The 18314-nt window shown below is 30.7% G+C and overlaps 1 protein-coding gene across 1 annotated transcript; it reads right to left on the bottom strand.

Annotated features, from left to right (window-relative positions):
• Nucleotides 1-4270: 4270 nt before the first annotated feature.
• LOC118053548 (uncharacterized) lies at nucleotides 4271-10481 on the bottom strand. Its single transcript, XM_035064842.2, has 5 exons — nucleotides 9895-10481; nucleotides 9039-9301; nucleotides 7213-7330; nucleotides 5962-6170; nucleotides 4271-4869 (listed from the first exon to the last, which is right to left on the bottom strand). Exons 1-5 carry the CDS (start codon nucleotides 10246-10248, stop codon nucleotides 4416-4418), a joined length of 1398 nt encoding a protein of 465 aa, XP_034920733.1. The 5' UTR covers nucleotides 10249-10481; the 3' UTR covers nucleotides 4271-4415.
• Nucleotides 10482-18314: the final 7833 nt, after the last annotated feature.

The following is an 18314-nucleotide window of genomic DNA, read 5'->3' on the forward strand; positions in this document are numbered from 1 at the left end:
TTTGATCACTAAGAACTCTAAATACTGGTCTTAGAATCTAGATAAGAGGATTGATTGCATTAAAAAAAAAAAATCAGCTATCTTATTTCACTACCATAAAAAGTTCAGTTAGAATAATAAATTAGAAGTTAAATGCCTTCATCCTTTCTTACCAGAACATAACTAACTATTGAGTCTCCCACCTCCAAGTACATGTCGAGGTTTTCATTCTCCCTTGGTTGAGACAAGATCTTAGAAGATGAAAGCTGAATCTTAAGCTCATCAAAAGCCTTTTCAAAATATGTAATCCACTCAAAGTTCGCTATGTTCCTTAAGGTCTTGAAGAATGACAAGGTGCATTCTTCCAATCAAGCTATGAATCGATTGAGGACAATCAATCTCCTTGTAAGACGCTTAACTTCCTTCACAATCCAAGAAGGAGTCATATTTAGTATGGATTGAATTTTTTTTTTTGGCTCAATCCCTTGTTTAGCTCAATTCCCTTAAAGCTCACTAGAAAACCAATGTATTTTCCTCCTTTAATGGCAAAAACACACTTGGAAGGATTAAGTTTTATCTGGTGATAACATAAAATGAAGAAAAATTCTTCTAGGTCCAGGATGTGTTGCTAAAATGTCATGCTATTTACTAATATATCATCAACATATCCCTCCGTATGTCTCCCAAGTTGATTCATGAATATCTTATTAACTATTCATTGGTAAGTAGCTCTAGTATTTTTTAATCTGAATGGCATTGCTCTATAGCAATAAGTTCCCTTTTTAACTATAAAGGTCGTTTTTCCATCATCATCATGGTGCATGGGGATTTGATGATACCCAAAATTGGTATCCAAGAAGCTCAAATATTCAAGACATGTAGTGTTATAAACCAAATGGTCAATCTTAGGGAGAAGATAACTATATTTTGCACAAACTTTGTTCAAATTTGTAAAGTCAACACACACCTACCACTTGTTGTTGCTTTTCTTGATCATCACTACATTCACTAACCAAGTAGGGTGTATCATTTTCCTAATATAGCCAGTAGTCATGAGCTTATCTAGCTCTTATTTATTGTTTTTTGTCATTCATCCCTAAAATTCCTCTTCTTTTAGCAAACTTAATGAACAGTAGAATCCACCTTCAAATGGTGAGTTGCAATTTCAGGACTGATTCCTGACATGTCAAAGTTATATATTGTGAAATTAAACCTTTGGATATGAAGGAGCTTTATCAATGATTGTTATTATATTGGTGTCAGGTTGAAGCCCACTTTCATAGCAACATGTTCATCTTCTCTAAAGGGGACATCCCTCAATTCTTCAACAGCTTATGTTCTGACCTTTACTCTTTTTTTTAAGGACCCTTGGTGAACCAGCACTAGGAATTTTTTTCCCTTCAGACAAACATAGGCACATTTTTTTGAAGTCACTTGATTCTCCCATATTATGGCCACTCCTTCATTTTTTTTTTTAAGTCATTTACTCGAATGTGGCCTGCTTCACTTTCAACATGCTTTGGTTCAGTATAGCATACAATTCTTTCTATATAGCTTTCCCTTCACTCCACTAATTAGAGTTTCAAAAGCCACATGCTTAATTAGTTATCTAACCTTGAGCATTTTTTCATTGAACCGTTTTAGGTATACTCATGTGGACTTGTTATTTGCTTGAGTGACCCTAAAAAGTTCGGTGGAACTCTTCCTTGCTAAGATTTTTATATTGAATCTTGTCACTAGATTGGCATAGAGATCATTGGAGCTTGTAATGGAGTCTAACTCCAATTGTTGTACCACACATGTATCAACCCCCTGAAGGTTATGGGGATGATCTTGTATGGCATGGCTACCCTGGATAACCAGCTCCAAGCTACTTTGTACATTCTGTACATATTCTCTTGGGTCTATGAGACCATTATAGTTATTCAAGGTCATCTTGGTAAAGATGTGATCCTTTGTTATACAAGTGTTCATCACTCGTCTCAACATGGGAGAATCCTTAATTTGATGGGGTTGTAAGCCTCCTCTTGCATATATTCCTTTTTAGGTTGCTTTCCACTCATTTGTTAATAACATTTTAGGGAACTCAAGGTTTTTAGCATGGAAAATCAAGATTTATGGCTAGCATCCTTCTCGCTATAGCAGATAGGCGCTTAGAATATCCGTTTTGCACTCGAGTGCCATAAGGGCATGTATATGTTTTGGAATTGTTGGATGACCTCTAAAGTTGAAAACATTTTATAGATTCATTCTTCTCACATTCCTTTAGGTAGTGTAACCATCTATGGGCATTGGGTGCGACCTGATGATATGAAGGTGGTAAAGAGGATGTGGCGGTTTGTTTAGGTGGTTCCTGGACTTGTTGAGGTACGTTTTCTTTCGTTTGTTAATTCGCCAGCATTATTTGGGTGAAGAATAGCACCTAATCAATAAGTTGTTGAAGGGTTAGTTGTGCAGAAGTATCTATTGTGGTAGGGAGATCAGTTACACATTCTATCTCAGGAGTGTCTTGATTATCTGTTATTGATAATAAATAGAAATCTCAATAGTAAGATAATTAATGGCTTTTTAAAAGCGTTTCCTACAGATGATGTTAGTTAATGATGTCCTAAAATCCAATATGCTCAGGAATGAGGTTATTTGGTGTTTAGATAGTAGTTAATTAAATGTTCTTGTCAATATTTCCTTCTCCTTAGCCTATGAATTATGAAATTGATGGTGTAAGTCATGATAGTTGCAAAACAATCTCTATCGGTGAGACTTAAAGACCCTCTGATGATAAAGTCAGTAACATTAAATGTGAATAATAATAAATAAAAGAAAAAATCTTAAATTCCAAGTACAATAATGTTTGTTCTTATTTATGTGATTAATGCTCTATGGACTAAAATACATATAGTGGGAAAAAAAATAAACCCCCTTTACCTAGAAAGTTCAGGGGATGTTTATATTGGGTTTGACAACTTGTTAGGCCCGCAGTTCCTTAGGTCTAGTTCACGGTTGAGACCAAGTATATTGGGTTTGGTAATTTGTCAGATTCACGGTTCCTTGGGTTCAGCTAACAACCAAGCCCCTAGTATATTGGATCTGACAACTTGTCAGACCCATGGTTTATTAGGCTCAGCTTAAAACTTAGCCTAAGTGTATTGGATCTAGCAACTTGCTAGATCCACAATTTCCTAGGTTCAACTTGTGAATGAACCCAAGTACATTAGGTTTGGTGTTTTTCTAAACTTGTGGCTCCTTTGGGCTCATCTCACGGTTGAGCCCAAGTACATTGAGTTTTGTATTTTTCCAAACACGTACTTCTTTGAGCTTAGCTCATAGATAAGCCTAATATATATTAGATCTAGATTTTTTTTCTTAGACCCATGATTTTTTAGGTTCAATTCATTGTCAAATCCAAATATATTGGGTCTAGTATTTTACTAGACTTATGGTTCTTTAGGCTTAATTTATATATGAACCCAAATGTATTAGATCTGATATTTGACCAAACCCATGTTTGATTGGGTTATTATTCAATTACAAGTTTGGGCTCTTTTAAAGAACAAAAATATTTAGTCAAATAATACTGACTCATCAATAGTTAAAGAAAATGAGATTTTATAGTGTGTACAATTATCAAGTAGAAGATTTAGTCCAAGCTATTTTAGGATTATAATTATCAATTCTTTTCTAATCAAAATACCGTTTGTGTAGAGTTAGGATTTTTAGTTCAACTGAAATTTCAATCCTCTAACAATATTTAACAATATTTAGGTCATTCATTTACTAGAAAAATATGACATATCCCCAGTACACATTTTTCTAAACAATTTATCTTTCAAGTTTTCTACCTTTATTTTATTTTTTTTAACAATTTATATTTATCTTTCAAGTTTATATCTTAATGCTTTATCTTTCCTTACAATTTATTTATCACTTTTCATATGTAGTTTTAAACTTTTTGATTTTTTAGGAATTTCTTAAAACCCATCTTATTTGACTTTCTTTTGATTTGCTTCTCCCTTTTGTGAAATCTAAGTTCGTATGATTCAAAGGTGGGAGTTGTCGCCTCGTTATTGGTTAAATCCTAAAACATAAAAATGGTAACAGCTACACAAAAAGGTCGAATCCTGTGACTTTATAGCACATTTGAGTAACATGTTCCAGTGCAAAACCGAACATGTCTGAATTGGGTGTTGAATCCTCAATAATCTGTCCAATATTATCGATCCTGTCCTGCCCTTTCTGTTTCGGAACGTTGTCGATGAAAAAAAGAAAGAACAGAGAGAATATACAGTCAAAAAATCCTTAAAATGAATGCCTTTAGCAAATTTACTGCCAGTATAACCAATGCATATCAATGTTATAATGTACAGGTCAAGGCTAAGCACAAAGGAGTGCGGTAAAGTAAAAGAATTGAGAGGTAGCATAACCACCGGCGGGCCATGTTACAAGCTGGAAATATGATCAGAACCGATATCTGAGCCAATTGCAGAGTGCTCAAAATGCAATGCAAACGACTCCACTAGCTCAACAGCATCCTGAACTTTAAGCCGGGTTCCTTGTTGTCCGACAACTGTGGCTGCAACTCGAGCTGCTAATGTACCCATTGCTCTCAAATCAGACACACCCCGCAGGATACCATACAAAATGCCAGATGCATATGCATCCCCAGCACCACAAGTGTCGACAGGTGCACATGGTGAAGGAGGGATATATACAGCTTCTCCTTTTACACCAATATAGGATCCTCTCTGCCCATCTGTGACCGAGACCAAGGGTACAAAATGACTAAGATACCTTGTAGCTGAAATTGAGCTATCCTTTGCAGTAATATTACACAAAGCTCTTGCTTCATCACTGTTTGCAAACACCACATCGGCACAGTTTCCAGCAATTTCCCTGAACAACACAAGGAGGGAAAGAATTCTTCAATTTAAGTTACAGGGAGGGAGGGAGTCTCCTCACTATTACCAAGTTTCATTGAATGAACTAACAAGTCTCCATCCAATGAAATTAATAAAGAGAATGATTCACCAAATTCAGCAGTAGAAATAACTGCACAAAGCAATCCTGTTGATGGATGAACAACAATGAATTTTCATTTTTATGCCTCAGACCATGAAGCAGAAAACAGAAATCATACTGTAAGTTCTTGACAAACTTGAAATATCTTTCGAAGGCCTTGCTAGTGATTATTTTACATTTCTTAAGCAATTGGGTTTCTAAACTTGAGGGTTTAAAGAAATGAACTTAGTAGCTTAAGTTCTTCCAAAACTGAAAGAATTTATGCATCAAACAGAATGTCACTAGACCACCGTAAAAATCTCGATTCAAGGTTTGGCTAGCAACTCCACACACAAACTAAAAGGATTTAGCATGGTGGTAGAAACTTCAAAAGTTGGGAGATAATAAGACCACACACACAAGGTTGTTCCCCTCCGTTATGACAACTCCCCTCCATACCCTAACTTTTAGCAAATGCATGAAGGAGTGGGATATTCATCTTCATCACTTGAATTAAAAGAGACAAGTTACATGACTTTCTATTGCAGCATAAATAGTAGTTTAGTTATGCCCCCATGACTGAGTGTCTGGCAGTTCTATTCTATCTGTGGGGAGAACCTAAATTACTTGAATAGTTATTCTGCAGCACTTCGGGCCAAAGAGACCATTGTCAGGATGGGAACTGGTAACTCTTTCTAGAAGGCTTATTTCACAAAATTGTAGTGTTAATAACATCATGTTTTGGATGTTCATCACTTCAAACTCCACTGAAATTGAAAGGAGTTTTTCCAGCATGAAAGAAAACATGTTGAACACCAAGGTGTTTCTTTTCAACAAACATTTTCAAAATTACTTCTATAATGTTGACTTGCCAAGAAAAATTCTTTAAAGTAAAATCTTGTCTATAAACTATCTAATGAGACAAAAATGAAATTCAGAAACCAAATAAAATATTTTTTGTTTTAGTAAATCAAGCAACAATCTTACCAGAAATCATCATAGTGTCTTTCAATGCAGGACACATCTGATGCTGTAATTGCAACCAGCGCACCACTCCTGCGTGCTTCTTCACATGCTTTTGAAATTGTTTTAATTGTATCAGGAAGTTCAAATAAATAGCCTTCAACTACCAGTATCTTCGTCTTCGAAATTATGCTGGCCAGGCATGGATCATAGTTAACAGTTGAAGATGTACCCTAAAAGATGCCGATATGTTAGGGGTCAGCTCATATTCCAAATGATAAAGCAACCCGGCATATCATTTAATGTAATTTTATTTGGCCTTTAATTGCAACAGACCACATACAACAGTCAATAAATTAAGCATGCAGACTAGCTAATACTCCCAATATGTAACGGGGTTCATCAACTGGGGAAAAAAAAACAATCCAGAAAGGAATCATGCACAAACCACAAAAATATATGGCAAGACAGATGATATTAACATGTCCAAATTGAATCAGTGTCATTACCTTGAAAGTTTAGTACAGAAAGAAGAAAATTTCTTAATCTCCTCCAATTTCTAACCCCGTGATTATTTTCATTTCAAAATTACAAATTATGTGACTTGTACAGTTACTGATTCATAGTCATGTGAGCCATTCCTAGAGAATAAAAACTACAATAACCATGTGCAACTCAAGTTAGTGATATTCGATAAAAATAAGACAGCAACCACTAGAATGGCCAGCATATTCTTGAAATCAAGAAATTTATCTAGGAAATTATTCTAAAAATTGGGCAAAGACTTATCCAGGTTTGGTACCTGCTTTCAACTTCAAGCTAATTCAGTAAATATTTTTGAGCCAACAAAGAAATATAACAGATGTATTCACCGCATATGAGTAGTTCATTTTCCAGCAACACAAATCTTACATAGAATGAAGCAGAATTTATATATTTTTACAGAAATAATGGACTGTGTATAGCTGGACATGCAGGACAAAACTTGTGATCAGCTAATATAGTTTCAGGAAACGCATTCATTCAAGAAGCAGCATGCCCCATGCATAATCCTTACCTACTGTGGCAAAGAATCTTCTGAAGGTGTCTGCAAGTTAACAACTAGAAGCACCAACTGTAAACCTTTTATTTATTTATTTATTTATTTATTCCTCTGGTAAGCACTGAGCAAAAGTTGATTTTTAGGGAAAGACAGAAACTATAAATCTTCAAAAAGAAACTGCACTCGAGAATCAGGATTTATCACAAATCTTACCCTTCTAAAACAGAATTTACCTGATATGCGAGCATGGTTCGCTGTGCATCAGGGGTTGTGAGAACTATCACTGTTCCTGTTGTCCCATCTTTCACAGGTTCAGAGAGAAAATTCACATTTGCCCTCTGTAATTTTGATCTATGAAACAAATCAAAGGAGACGATATTGAAACACATGAGATCAATATATAAACTCCATAACAAGTATCAAATGGTTCAAATCAAACTATGACAGGTCAGTTACCAAGGATGAACCTATATCCAGATGGATTTACAAAAGCAGGGCTAGCAAATTTTATTTTATTTTTTAAGAAAAAAGCACCTTTTGATCTAGATGAAGTGACAAGATAGACATCATTTGAAGCACTGGCTAGCACATGCCAACTTCCCAAGGTTAGGACTTAAAAACTGTAATCACCCATTGTTGATTCATTGCAATTGGAAGGCTCCTTTTCCTTCCTCCTCAAACCTTCCCACCCAAACAGTGTGAAGGATTTATCATTTGCCTTCTCATGTTTGGTGATAACAAACACATTTACATGGATATGTAAATAATTATATGTGAGCATCATCTGTAGAAAAAAAAACTTCCAACTTAACATCCTGTATATGTATTTAAAATGGAAGAAACTAGGGACTCTCCTATTATACAACTTAAATGGACTAAGTTGTATTGCTTCTATTTAGCTTAAGAGCTCTACTAGCTTCATAGACTCAAACCTCTGCTTCATCTTTTGCTCCATTATATAAGCAAGATGAGAAACAATGCATAAAAATATTTGCCAACTCTCCAGTTTGGGTTAAATATTAGTGTTGCTCCAAACAGTCGTTTTCTCTGGATCTTTTTTTTTTTTTTTTTTATCTTTTGTCTCTAGAAATAACTTTGTATAATTTTATCTATGAACCTTTGTCATCATCATACTAAACTTTAGCTTGCCAATGGTACAAGAGAAAATTGAACACTTTTACTCATAGCCTATTAGACCTCTAATTATATCCCATAAATATCTAAATATGAAGATTCAAAACACTCAAATGAACTCTCAACTGTTATGGGCTGAAAACTGAAAAGGATAAATTATTGCACGAGCCCAAAGTCACAAAGTGGTGGGTCCCACAATCGTTGGTGGCTCAGGGCGAGCCAAGCTCACTTATTATCTTCTTGCTGGGGAGGGACATACAAGTTTTGACCATCTTCAATAGACAAAGAAAATGGAAGGTCTCCAATGCCAAGAAAGTGCTTTATATTTCTATTCATATAGTTGTCCCACCATATGGATTCGAGCACCTTAAGTTTTCATGTTCCCCAAATCTAGTAATCATAACCATACAAAACCAATCACAAATCCAATGGTAACATAAATGCCAGACCAACAACTAAATCTTATTTCTTCTCAAAAGGGAGAATAATGTTGACAAGGACTTAACATGTAAACAGATTGAAAACCATATTCTTTCAAAGGAACATAGATGTTTGATAATTACCATTCACCAGATTCCAGGGCTAAACAGAATTGGGAAAGGATGAAAATACTTGCTCAGCTCTCTAAGTAACTAAGCAAAGTCACCTAAAATCATGTGAATCAGTGCTAACAGTTAAAGGCAAAGCTCACCAATTACATACAACTTTATCAGTAAGCATATGCAGTGCACATATCAGCTGTTCGACAAGATATTTTCCACTGGTGAATTAAAAATTAATAAAAAAAAAAAGAGCAAGAAAAAAACTTATCATGCTTTTAAAGAAGTAACCAACAATAAGAAGTCTCAATTCTGGCTTTCGTTCATGTACTTTCAAATGCAAAAAAAATGAGAGAAGAAATGAAAACAAGTTATTAAACTTTAACCTGTAGAAGCCTCCCAATGGATCACTCCCTACACTGCCTGCCATGGCTACATTTAGGGCAGGGCCTCCTACGGATTTACAACCAAGCCTTGCCAGGGCTACCAGGCTGTTTGAAAGAGATCCACCAGCAGCTGCCTTGTAGCTGCAACCGTCCATGGCCCGCAAAACTCTACCCCTCTCCTCATGGTTCACAACCTTCCTTGTTCCCTTCTCTAATCCTAATCTTTTCAAAAATTCATCATCAACAGTGCCAGAGAAATCCACCTAAAGATACAAAGTGTCAGAAATAATAGATTCTCTCATCCCAGAATATAGAGAACAGAAAAGCATATAGGAAAGTTAAAGTAGAAATCAAAGAATCAAACATTTAGGAAGTCAAGAACTACTCCATATTGCCATGAAATAATACAACAATGCCGATGCATATTAAAGCTAAAAAAAAAAAAAACATAACTACAGCGAAGATACACAAATTAACTTGTTTCAGAATCATGGTAATGTGGTTGCTTCCATCATCTCTTATCAATGCGGTATATTCAGTAATAGCTAGAAAATGGCAAAGCATGCTTTACTAATAGAAATACAGAGTCATCCCGTATAAAGCCTCAACCCCCAAAAAATTAATATTCTACCTACCACGCAACTATGTTTTCTCTTCTCTTCCATTTGCATTCATCAATTGTTTGATATATAAGCAAAACAAAATTTGTTTAACAAAATAACACAAAGCATAACCTTAAAAAAAATAATCATATCTTTGTCTATCCACCAACATCTACTGAGCAACTAAACAAGGAGTAGAAACTAAAAGGTAATAAAATCCAAGAAAAGCGAAAAGGGAGGAAAGAAAGAAATACCATAGCTTGACCAAGACCCAAAACATCCCATCTGTCAGGCAAAACAGAAGGTGGACTTACGCCCTCTATTTCTTCTTCTTCGTCATCTTGGCTTCCAGTCCCTAATTCTCTTTCAATGTTGGAAAGAGAAGAAATCCTAAAAGACCCACGTGGGGTTTTGGCCACAGTATCAAGTTTAGAGGTCTGTATTGGTCCATAAGGAGAAGAAAGATTTGTTGGTGTGGTGTTGTGGGCATGTAGAGATAAAGTGTTGCGATAAAGAGAGAAAATAGGAGAAGAAGGAGGTGGTGGATGTCTGGTTATGATGTGAGGATGAGGGATGGTTGGAGGAGAAACAAGAGAGAAAGATGACATTATTTTAAAAGCAAATAAATTTTTGATGGGTTTTTCTACTCCCACTGCTACAGTATTATTGAGGGGTTTGTTGAGGATGGAGAAGAAGATGGGTTTATCTCCATCCACTGAAACCTTAAATCAAACCTTCTTCTCCCCCAAAACAATGAGGCACGGCCAAATTGGCGAAAACAAGAGATTATCCGTACGTATGTCTATCTTTAACCGCTTTGCCGGCCTCTTTCTCTTTCTTTCTTTCTTTCTTTTTTTCCCCTTAAAGAACAAATTAAATTCAGTAATTTGAAATTTCTTCCTAAGAGAAAATAGAGGAATTTTCATAAATGAAAAATCTTGAAATGAATATTTATTGAATTAAAGCATTTCATATTTAATATATGAATAATTTTATATAAAGTTTGATAGTATGGTCAAATTAAAGGCATATAAAATAAAGTTCAATTGAACAATAAAAAATTGAAATGTATAATTAAATTGTTGTACGAAGACATGTTAGAAAAAACCTATAATTTGTCACTTGAGTAATATTTACAATAGAATAAAGGATTGAGAATAACTCATGATTTTAGAGAAATAAATGGAGATAATAACTAGTTTGTTTTAAAGATATTTATGATGTTGGAGATATAGCAATAACTAGCTTATTATTGTGATTTTGATAAATAAAAAAAATAAATGTGAAAAAATAATATCTAGATTATTTAAAAATTTTTAACATGGCCATAAAACTCAGTATAATAATTTAAATTTGAAAAATCTCAACTTAAGTATTTGCTGAATCCAAGTTTATTTAATCTAGTATTAATAATACTTTTTAAAAAATATTTATTCTTAATCATAATAAACTTTCTTCAGATCTTTCATTATTTTCAATAAAAATTAACATAGTAAAACAAGTGTTTACATTGATAATTAATATTATTGTGTGCAAATTCAGATATTTATTTATTTGGAGTTACATTTAATTTTTCTAAGGATTTCCCCCCAACTCACAATGAATTTTCCTTTTAAGGCCTTGTTTGTTTTTAAGAAAATATTTTCCTCGTTTTTCTATGTTTGGTAAACTTATGAAAAATTAGTTCAAAGAAAAAAGGTAAACTTTAATACCTGAAAAGTGTTTTCCTTTTCTTATTCTTGGAAAACACTTGCCTTTCTTTACAACGAAACATTTCATTTTGACTTACGGATACTGGAACAAAATCTCTCCCTCTCTTTGTCTCAAATAGTTTTACTGGAAATCCCTATAAAAAAAAAAATTATATGGCTGTTGCAAATCTCTCTCTCAAATCTCTTTACTATAACAAAAAATGATCATAATAATTTCCTTTTTATTCTCTATTATCGGCAACAATCTCCATTGAAGCATTGAATCATCTTATTTCAGGTAATTTTTTTCCTCAAATGTCTCTCTATCATCTACCTTTTGTTTTCCTCTTCTGTGTTTGGATTTATAGTGGTTATTATGGCATAAATCTTGTAATCTTGTTAATTTGTTGTGTTTTTCATGTTTTGTTTGGTTTTGGGGGGAAAAACATAACAATCTTATGCTCTATTTTGTATAGGATCTCAAGATCTTGCTTGTTAATTTGCTTGTTGATTCAATCTTAGATGCTTATAAGAAATTGGACGATATTTGCTTTTAAAAATCTTAGATACTATTGTTTGGAATTATTTATGTGATGGACTCTTCATATCTTTAAAAATTACTAGTTGCTCTAATGAATGTAAGTAAGATAGTCCTTCAACAATTTCTATCGCAATTTTAAGCTTAATTTCCCAAGAAAGCACTCGATCTGGTTTCTCTATACCATGAGAAACATGTGTGTTATGTGCAAAAATAAGGTTATATAATGTTGAGATTAATATTGCAGTATATAACTCCAAATCAAGAATAATTGATTTTCTCTTTATTGAAAAATAAATGGTAGTTTATGGAAAATATTTGGTAGTCTAAAAGCTTTACAACTCGGATGAGACATCCTTTCTAGTAAACTAATCTCAGTCTGTACCAATAAGTGATGGTAAGTAAAAGCACAAGCAGTTTATTACCATGAAATTGTAAAGGGATTGAGTGAATTTTGCAAGAAAATTATATTTTCAAACCATAAAATATAAAGATTGAGAACTCTCACAATATTATGGTATTGAGAAATGTTGTTTACATATGTATGCACACTGGCTACTGCCAAACTTTACCACCCACTTGAATATTTTGTATCTACTGCCAAACTAGTAATCTACTTTAAGGCCTTGTTTGTCTAATCAAATATCATTGCAATAATTATGATACATTGCCACCTCCTTTTATTTCTAACTTTTTAATTTATAATGTGTGTCAATTTGATCACAATTTCTTGTATTGATTGTGTAAGTCTTTGATATGTTTTTTGAATGTTTATTTCCCTAAAACTTTTAGGTTTCGTTATCAAAAAACTTCACTTTCTTATTTTGGATAGTAAGATTATTCATGAAGCATATATATGAGCAACTATAACTGTTATAGCTGCAGAGTTAGCTATTATTGAACAAGAAATAAATATAATTTTTATACCAAGAAAACCACGTATAAATGCAATTGCTCAACGATAATTTTATATTGATAGCATTTTGAATTGAGATGATAGACATTGCGTCGAGCAAATTCGTATAAACTAGTTGTATTATATAATTTGTGTAATGTTCTCACAAGTCCTGACCTATTACGATCAACTTAAAATGTGTGTATTAGAAAGCAAGTAATTGTGTTCTTACAAATTATAGGTTGAAACCAAAGATTTCGTTTTATTAATGATATATACTATAGGTTGTTAAAATTATTCATCGTTACTTTAGAATTGTATTAAAGCAGTTCTTAAATTATACAAACACCTTATTAAAGACCTAGTGGATACAATTCCTACGAAGATAATGAATAATCGCAGGTTCTATCCTTATTTTAAGGTATGAGAACAATACAAATATTTTTATACATTAATTAATTACATCTAGAAGAAAAGGTTATAATTTTTTTTCATGCTTATATAGGATTGTGTGGGAGGAATTGACGGTACTCATGTTCCTACAAATGTTCCAATTGAAATTCAAAAAAAGTTTCAAGGTCAAAAAGAAGGAACAACACAAAATGTTTTAATAGCTATAACTTTTGATTTGAAGTTTATATATAGTTTAGATGGTTGGGAAGGAAGTGCACACGATCCCCGGGTTTTAGGTGATGTACTATCAAGACCTAGTGGTCTAAAAATTCCAGAAGGTATAAATTAAATATTTATTATATGTAATAAACATATAAATTGTCTAATTAGATAAAGATAGTAATAGGTTTTATTTTTTATTTGTAGGGAAATATTATCTTGGTGATGCTGGTTACGGTATTCAAAAAGGAATCATTTTTACTTTTCATGGAGTTCGATACCACTTGAATGAGTTTACAAAATATTCACTAGAAAATGAAAATGAGCTATTTAATCTTTGGCACTCTTCATTGAGAATCACTATTGAGCAAGGATTTGGTATTTTTAAGAGTCGTTTTAAATCAATTGATGGAAAACCTTTTTGGTCTTATGAAACACAAGTGAATGTTGTGCTTACATATTGTATTATTCATAATCACATAATGAGAGTTGATCCTTATGACTTTCTTATGGAACAAATATGTTTGGAAAGTAAACCAATTAAAAGAACAATCAGCTTAAGCCATTAAGAGGAGAGGGAAGAGAATAGGGAGTGGATAACAAAAAAAGAAATGATTGCATCAACCATGTGGAATAATTATAACACTAAACAAACTAGTAATTGAGCGTTAATTATGTGTGTTTTTTTATTATGTCTTTCTTGAGTTTGTGTTATCTTTGTTATATATTTGGATTGTTTGTTGACTTTATTGTAATTTATTATGTATTTCATGTATTCTCTTTTAAATATTAATTGTATTTAAAAAAAAAATTCAATCTCAATATTGTATGATTTTATTTTGTATAAATTTGTGATTTTTTTTTATATATATAAAAATGAGTACCATGAAGAATGAAAAATACAAGGTTAAGCACTTCACATGGTCTAAGCTTATCACATGCTACTTGAAATATTAGTTAAGGAGGCACTTAAAGGAAACAAGTTTTTTTCCACCTTTAAAGAAAAATCTTTTGTTAAGATGGCTACAGAAATTACTGAAAACTTCAACGTGCAATACGAGCCTAAGCATGTAAACAATTATCTCAAAACTGTGAAAAAATAATGATAAATGATAACCAAACTTAAAAATAAAATGGTTTTGGTTGGGATGATTGTTTGAAGATGAATATGATTTCGAAAGATTTATATGATGAAGAAGTAAATGTATGATAAATAGTATACTCTTTGTGATTTTTACATTTACTTTTGTTTCCAAAACTTTATACAAGGAACTAAAAATTGCATATTCTAATCTTTATGAATAAGCACATCCCAATCATGACAAGTATCTCAACAAAAAACTTGATATGTATAAAGCAATGACAATTGCTGTTGAAAAAGACATGACAACCAAAAATTATGCCAAATCATATACTGATATCAACATAGAAAAGAACACTAAAATACAATCTATTTCAATTGAAAATGAAGGGGAATATAAAGAAACTTCAAAAGATAAAAAAACATCTTCTTCTAGTGCACAAAAAATGCAACATAGAAAGAGAAATCAAATGTACGAAGATGATGGTGTTGAAAAATTGTTTAAAAAGATTAGAGATGTAGCATTTGCAATTTAAAGCTTAAGCAAAAATTAACTTGATGTTAATGAGCTATATACAGAAGTGATGAAAATTAAAGGCTTTGAGGAGACCACTCTTAGTGATGCTTTTGATCACTTGGTCCAAAATGAAATGTTGGCAAAAGCATTTATGGCAAAAAAAATGTTAATTTGAGGAAACTTTGGGTTTAAAATTTTATGAACCAACACTATTACAAACCTAATTGCTAAGATGATTTTACCATGATAAGAAGTCTTTGTTTATTATTTGACAAGTATGTTTACCTATTTTGTTTGGTCTAGTATGTTTATAATTGTTAATGTAAACTAATATGTATGTGTATAACATCAAAACATAATATTTATGCATGACAATATTTGATGTAAAATGTTTATATTTATTTCCTAATGTGTCATTGATATATATTAAAGGGATAATTGTCCATATCTTTTTTTTAAAAAAAAAAATCTTTATCCAAAAAAACCGAACAAAATATTTTTATATTTGTTTATCTCTAAAAACAATATGCATATAAAAAAAAACCAAATATCTAACTCTTACTTAATATTATTAACTAATTTGGCTCTCTTAATAATGCCAAAATTTTATTTTGAGTGTTTACAAATGAAAAAAAAATATTAATAGGTTTTGCTTAAGAAATATCACACAAGGTTATATATCTATAATATTATATTTTAAAATATTTATATTACGTATATAGTTATATTTTATAAAATAAGCTATATATAAATATATGATACAATAAAATCATTATACTTTTTTAGATTCTTTTATTGTAAGTAATTAAATATTTATATTTAATATTCTATATATATGAGATTAAAAAATTTTAAAAATAAATTATTAAAATATTAATAAGTTATTTTTTAGCTCATTTTGCATTACATAACCAAACACTAGAAAGTGTTTTCCAACTTATTTTCCATGAAATTACTAAATATAAAAAAATAATTCACTTTTCAAGAATTTATTTTTCAAAATAACCACTTTTCAAAAAAAAAAAACTACTTTACAACAAACAAACGGGGTATAAATAATTATTTTACACTATTGAAACTTACTTAATTTACCAAGGTGTTTACTACGAGACTGACATTTCACGTACTCATTATATTATTTTATTTTGTCTGAAACTTTACTATTATTACTAGGATTTTCTCCCATAATCATAAAATTTTTCCTTATAATTTATTGTTTTTGAGTTGAGGATTACTCTTTTTAGACATTGTTTAACAATTTTAAATCAGGGTTTAATACTAGTTATTTACTTGAGCAAGGTTGCATGATAGTTTTTAAATCTATTTTAATTCAATTCTTTTATAATTAAGATAGATGGTTGTATGAAAGAATACTATTTAATTCTTAAAAATTATTTTATTAAACAAATTATTCCTTTTTTATTCTTACATTTTTCTACAAAGTTGTTTTCATTAGTAATTTCTTCATTAAAAATAAAACAAATTTATAATAAATATTTTTAAAAAATTGAATAATTTAAAATAAAAATGAAAAAAGTAGCTCTTTAATCTAAACTACAATTCTTATTAATGAATTCTTTTTTTAATGAAAATACTTTTTTTTTATAATAAGTATTATTTTATAAATCAAAAACTTTTTATGATCTCAAGAGCAAGTTTTAACAAAACAAAATAAAAATCATGTCTCAATATTTTATAAGCAATTTAAGAAAAAATAATTAATCTAAGAAAATCTTATAAAAAAATTATAATAAAAAATAACAAAATATTAATCTTGTTTTTATTTTGTTATTTTTTATTCATGATCACAAGCTTAAAAATATTTACATATTAGATTCATATATGATAATTAATGAAATGATTGCCAATATTCTATATAAAAAAAATATAATAATCTTATTTGAAAACAAAGAAAAAATCAATTGATATTTAATGGAATAATATTTTAAAATATAATTTTATTTAAAATAAATTTTAAGTAAATTTTAAAAAATAAAGGAATGTATAAAAATAGTCTAGGCGCTTGGGCTTACATGCTTGGTCTAATGCAAAAAGGCCTTGGCGCGTGTGAGTTTGCAAGGCTTATCTCTTCCATGTGGCTTTCTTGCATTTTCTTCTTGTTTAACAAGAAAAGTAACATGTAACATGTCTTATTTTTTAAAAAATAAATAGATGATGTGTCATTTATATTAATAGATGATATATCATCTATAAGTAAAGATTTTGACAATTAGAGTTGACTAGAAAATCAGGCTATGAGTTTTAGAATTCTTAAAACCTATTTTAACCATTTTTACTTGAAAAACATCTAAAAAATACCTTAAACACCTAAATAAATTTATTTTCAATCTCAAAACATTGCTAAATTTGGTTAAAAAACTCCCTCAAACTTAAACTAAATAAAAAAAATATTTTTTAAGTCTCGATCTATTTTTTGACAAAATGAAAGTTTAAAAACATCTTAATAATATTTTTCTTATCAAAAGGAACTTAATAACACTCAAATAAACTTACATGGCTAATCAACTACTTTCTCTCCCCTTCTTAATTTACCAATAATTCTTTCTACACTTTCTAAAAACTCAAGACTAAAATGTAAAATAAATAAAGTTTAAAATCTAAATGTAAAACTCTAAACTAAAGGTATTAAAAATGTATAAATGGAAAAGTTATGGATGAAAATGATTAAAATGTATAAAAATATATAAACTAAAGGTATTAAAAACTCTAAATGATGTTTTTTTTGCCTGAATCTAAAAAAAGCCCTTTTAGCTTCTTCTTTTTTTGTTCTTTATTCTTTTAATTTCTTAAACATAGTAAAGGTAATTCTTGTTTCATGAAATTGATATCTAATTTAATTATAAATTTTTATCAAATACATTAAATTGTCAATAAAATGCAAAGAAAAGAAAATTTCAATACATAAAGTATAACAAATATAATATAAAAAGATAAAATTAAAAAAAGTAAAGTCCAATAACTAAAATGAAAAATTAAAAACACTATTAATTAAATAGTTTTATCAACAAATAAACAATTAAATACAAGAATGTGTCTTGTAAGTTACAATAAAAAGCTGAATTGTCTAACTTGAATGTGCAAAGCGTCTTTGATATTATAGTAATTATTATTTTTTAAAAATATTTTTATTTATAAATTTATTAAAATAATAAATTTATTTTTAACATTAATATATCAAAATAATAAAAAAAAAACTTTAAATCAATTTTTTATATATACAGAAACAGTGTTTTTACTCGGTGCCAAACTAGCTCGAAACTTCCATGAAAGTGAGAGCTGCGGTCATGAATTACCTAAGAATCTCTCACGAGGCCCGCTC

Source organism: Populus alba, chromosome 13, assembly GCF_005239225.2.
Source record: "Populus alba chromosome 13, ASM523922v2, whole genome shotgun sequence".
NCBI classification, from domain to species: domain Eukaryota; kingdom Viridiplantae; phylum Streptophyta; class Magnoliopsida; order Malpighiales; family Salicaceae; genus Populus; species Populus alba.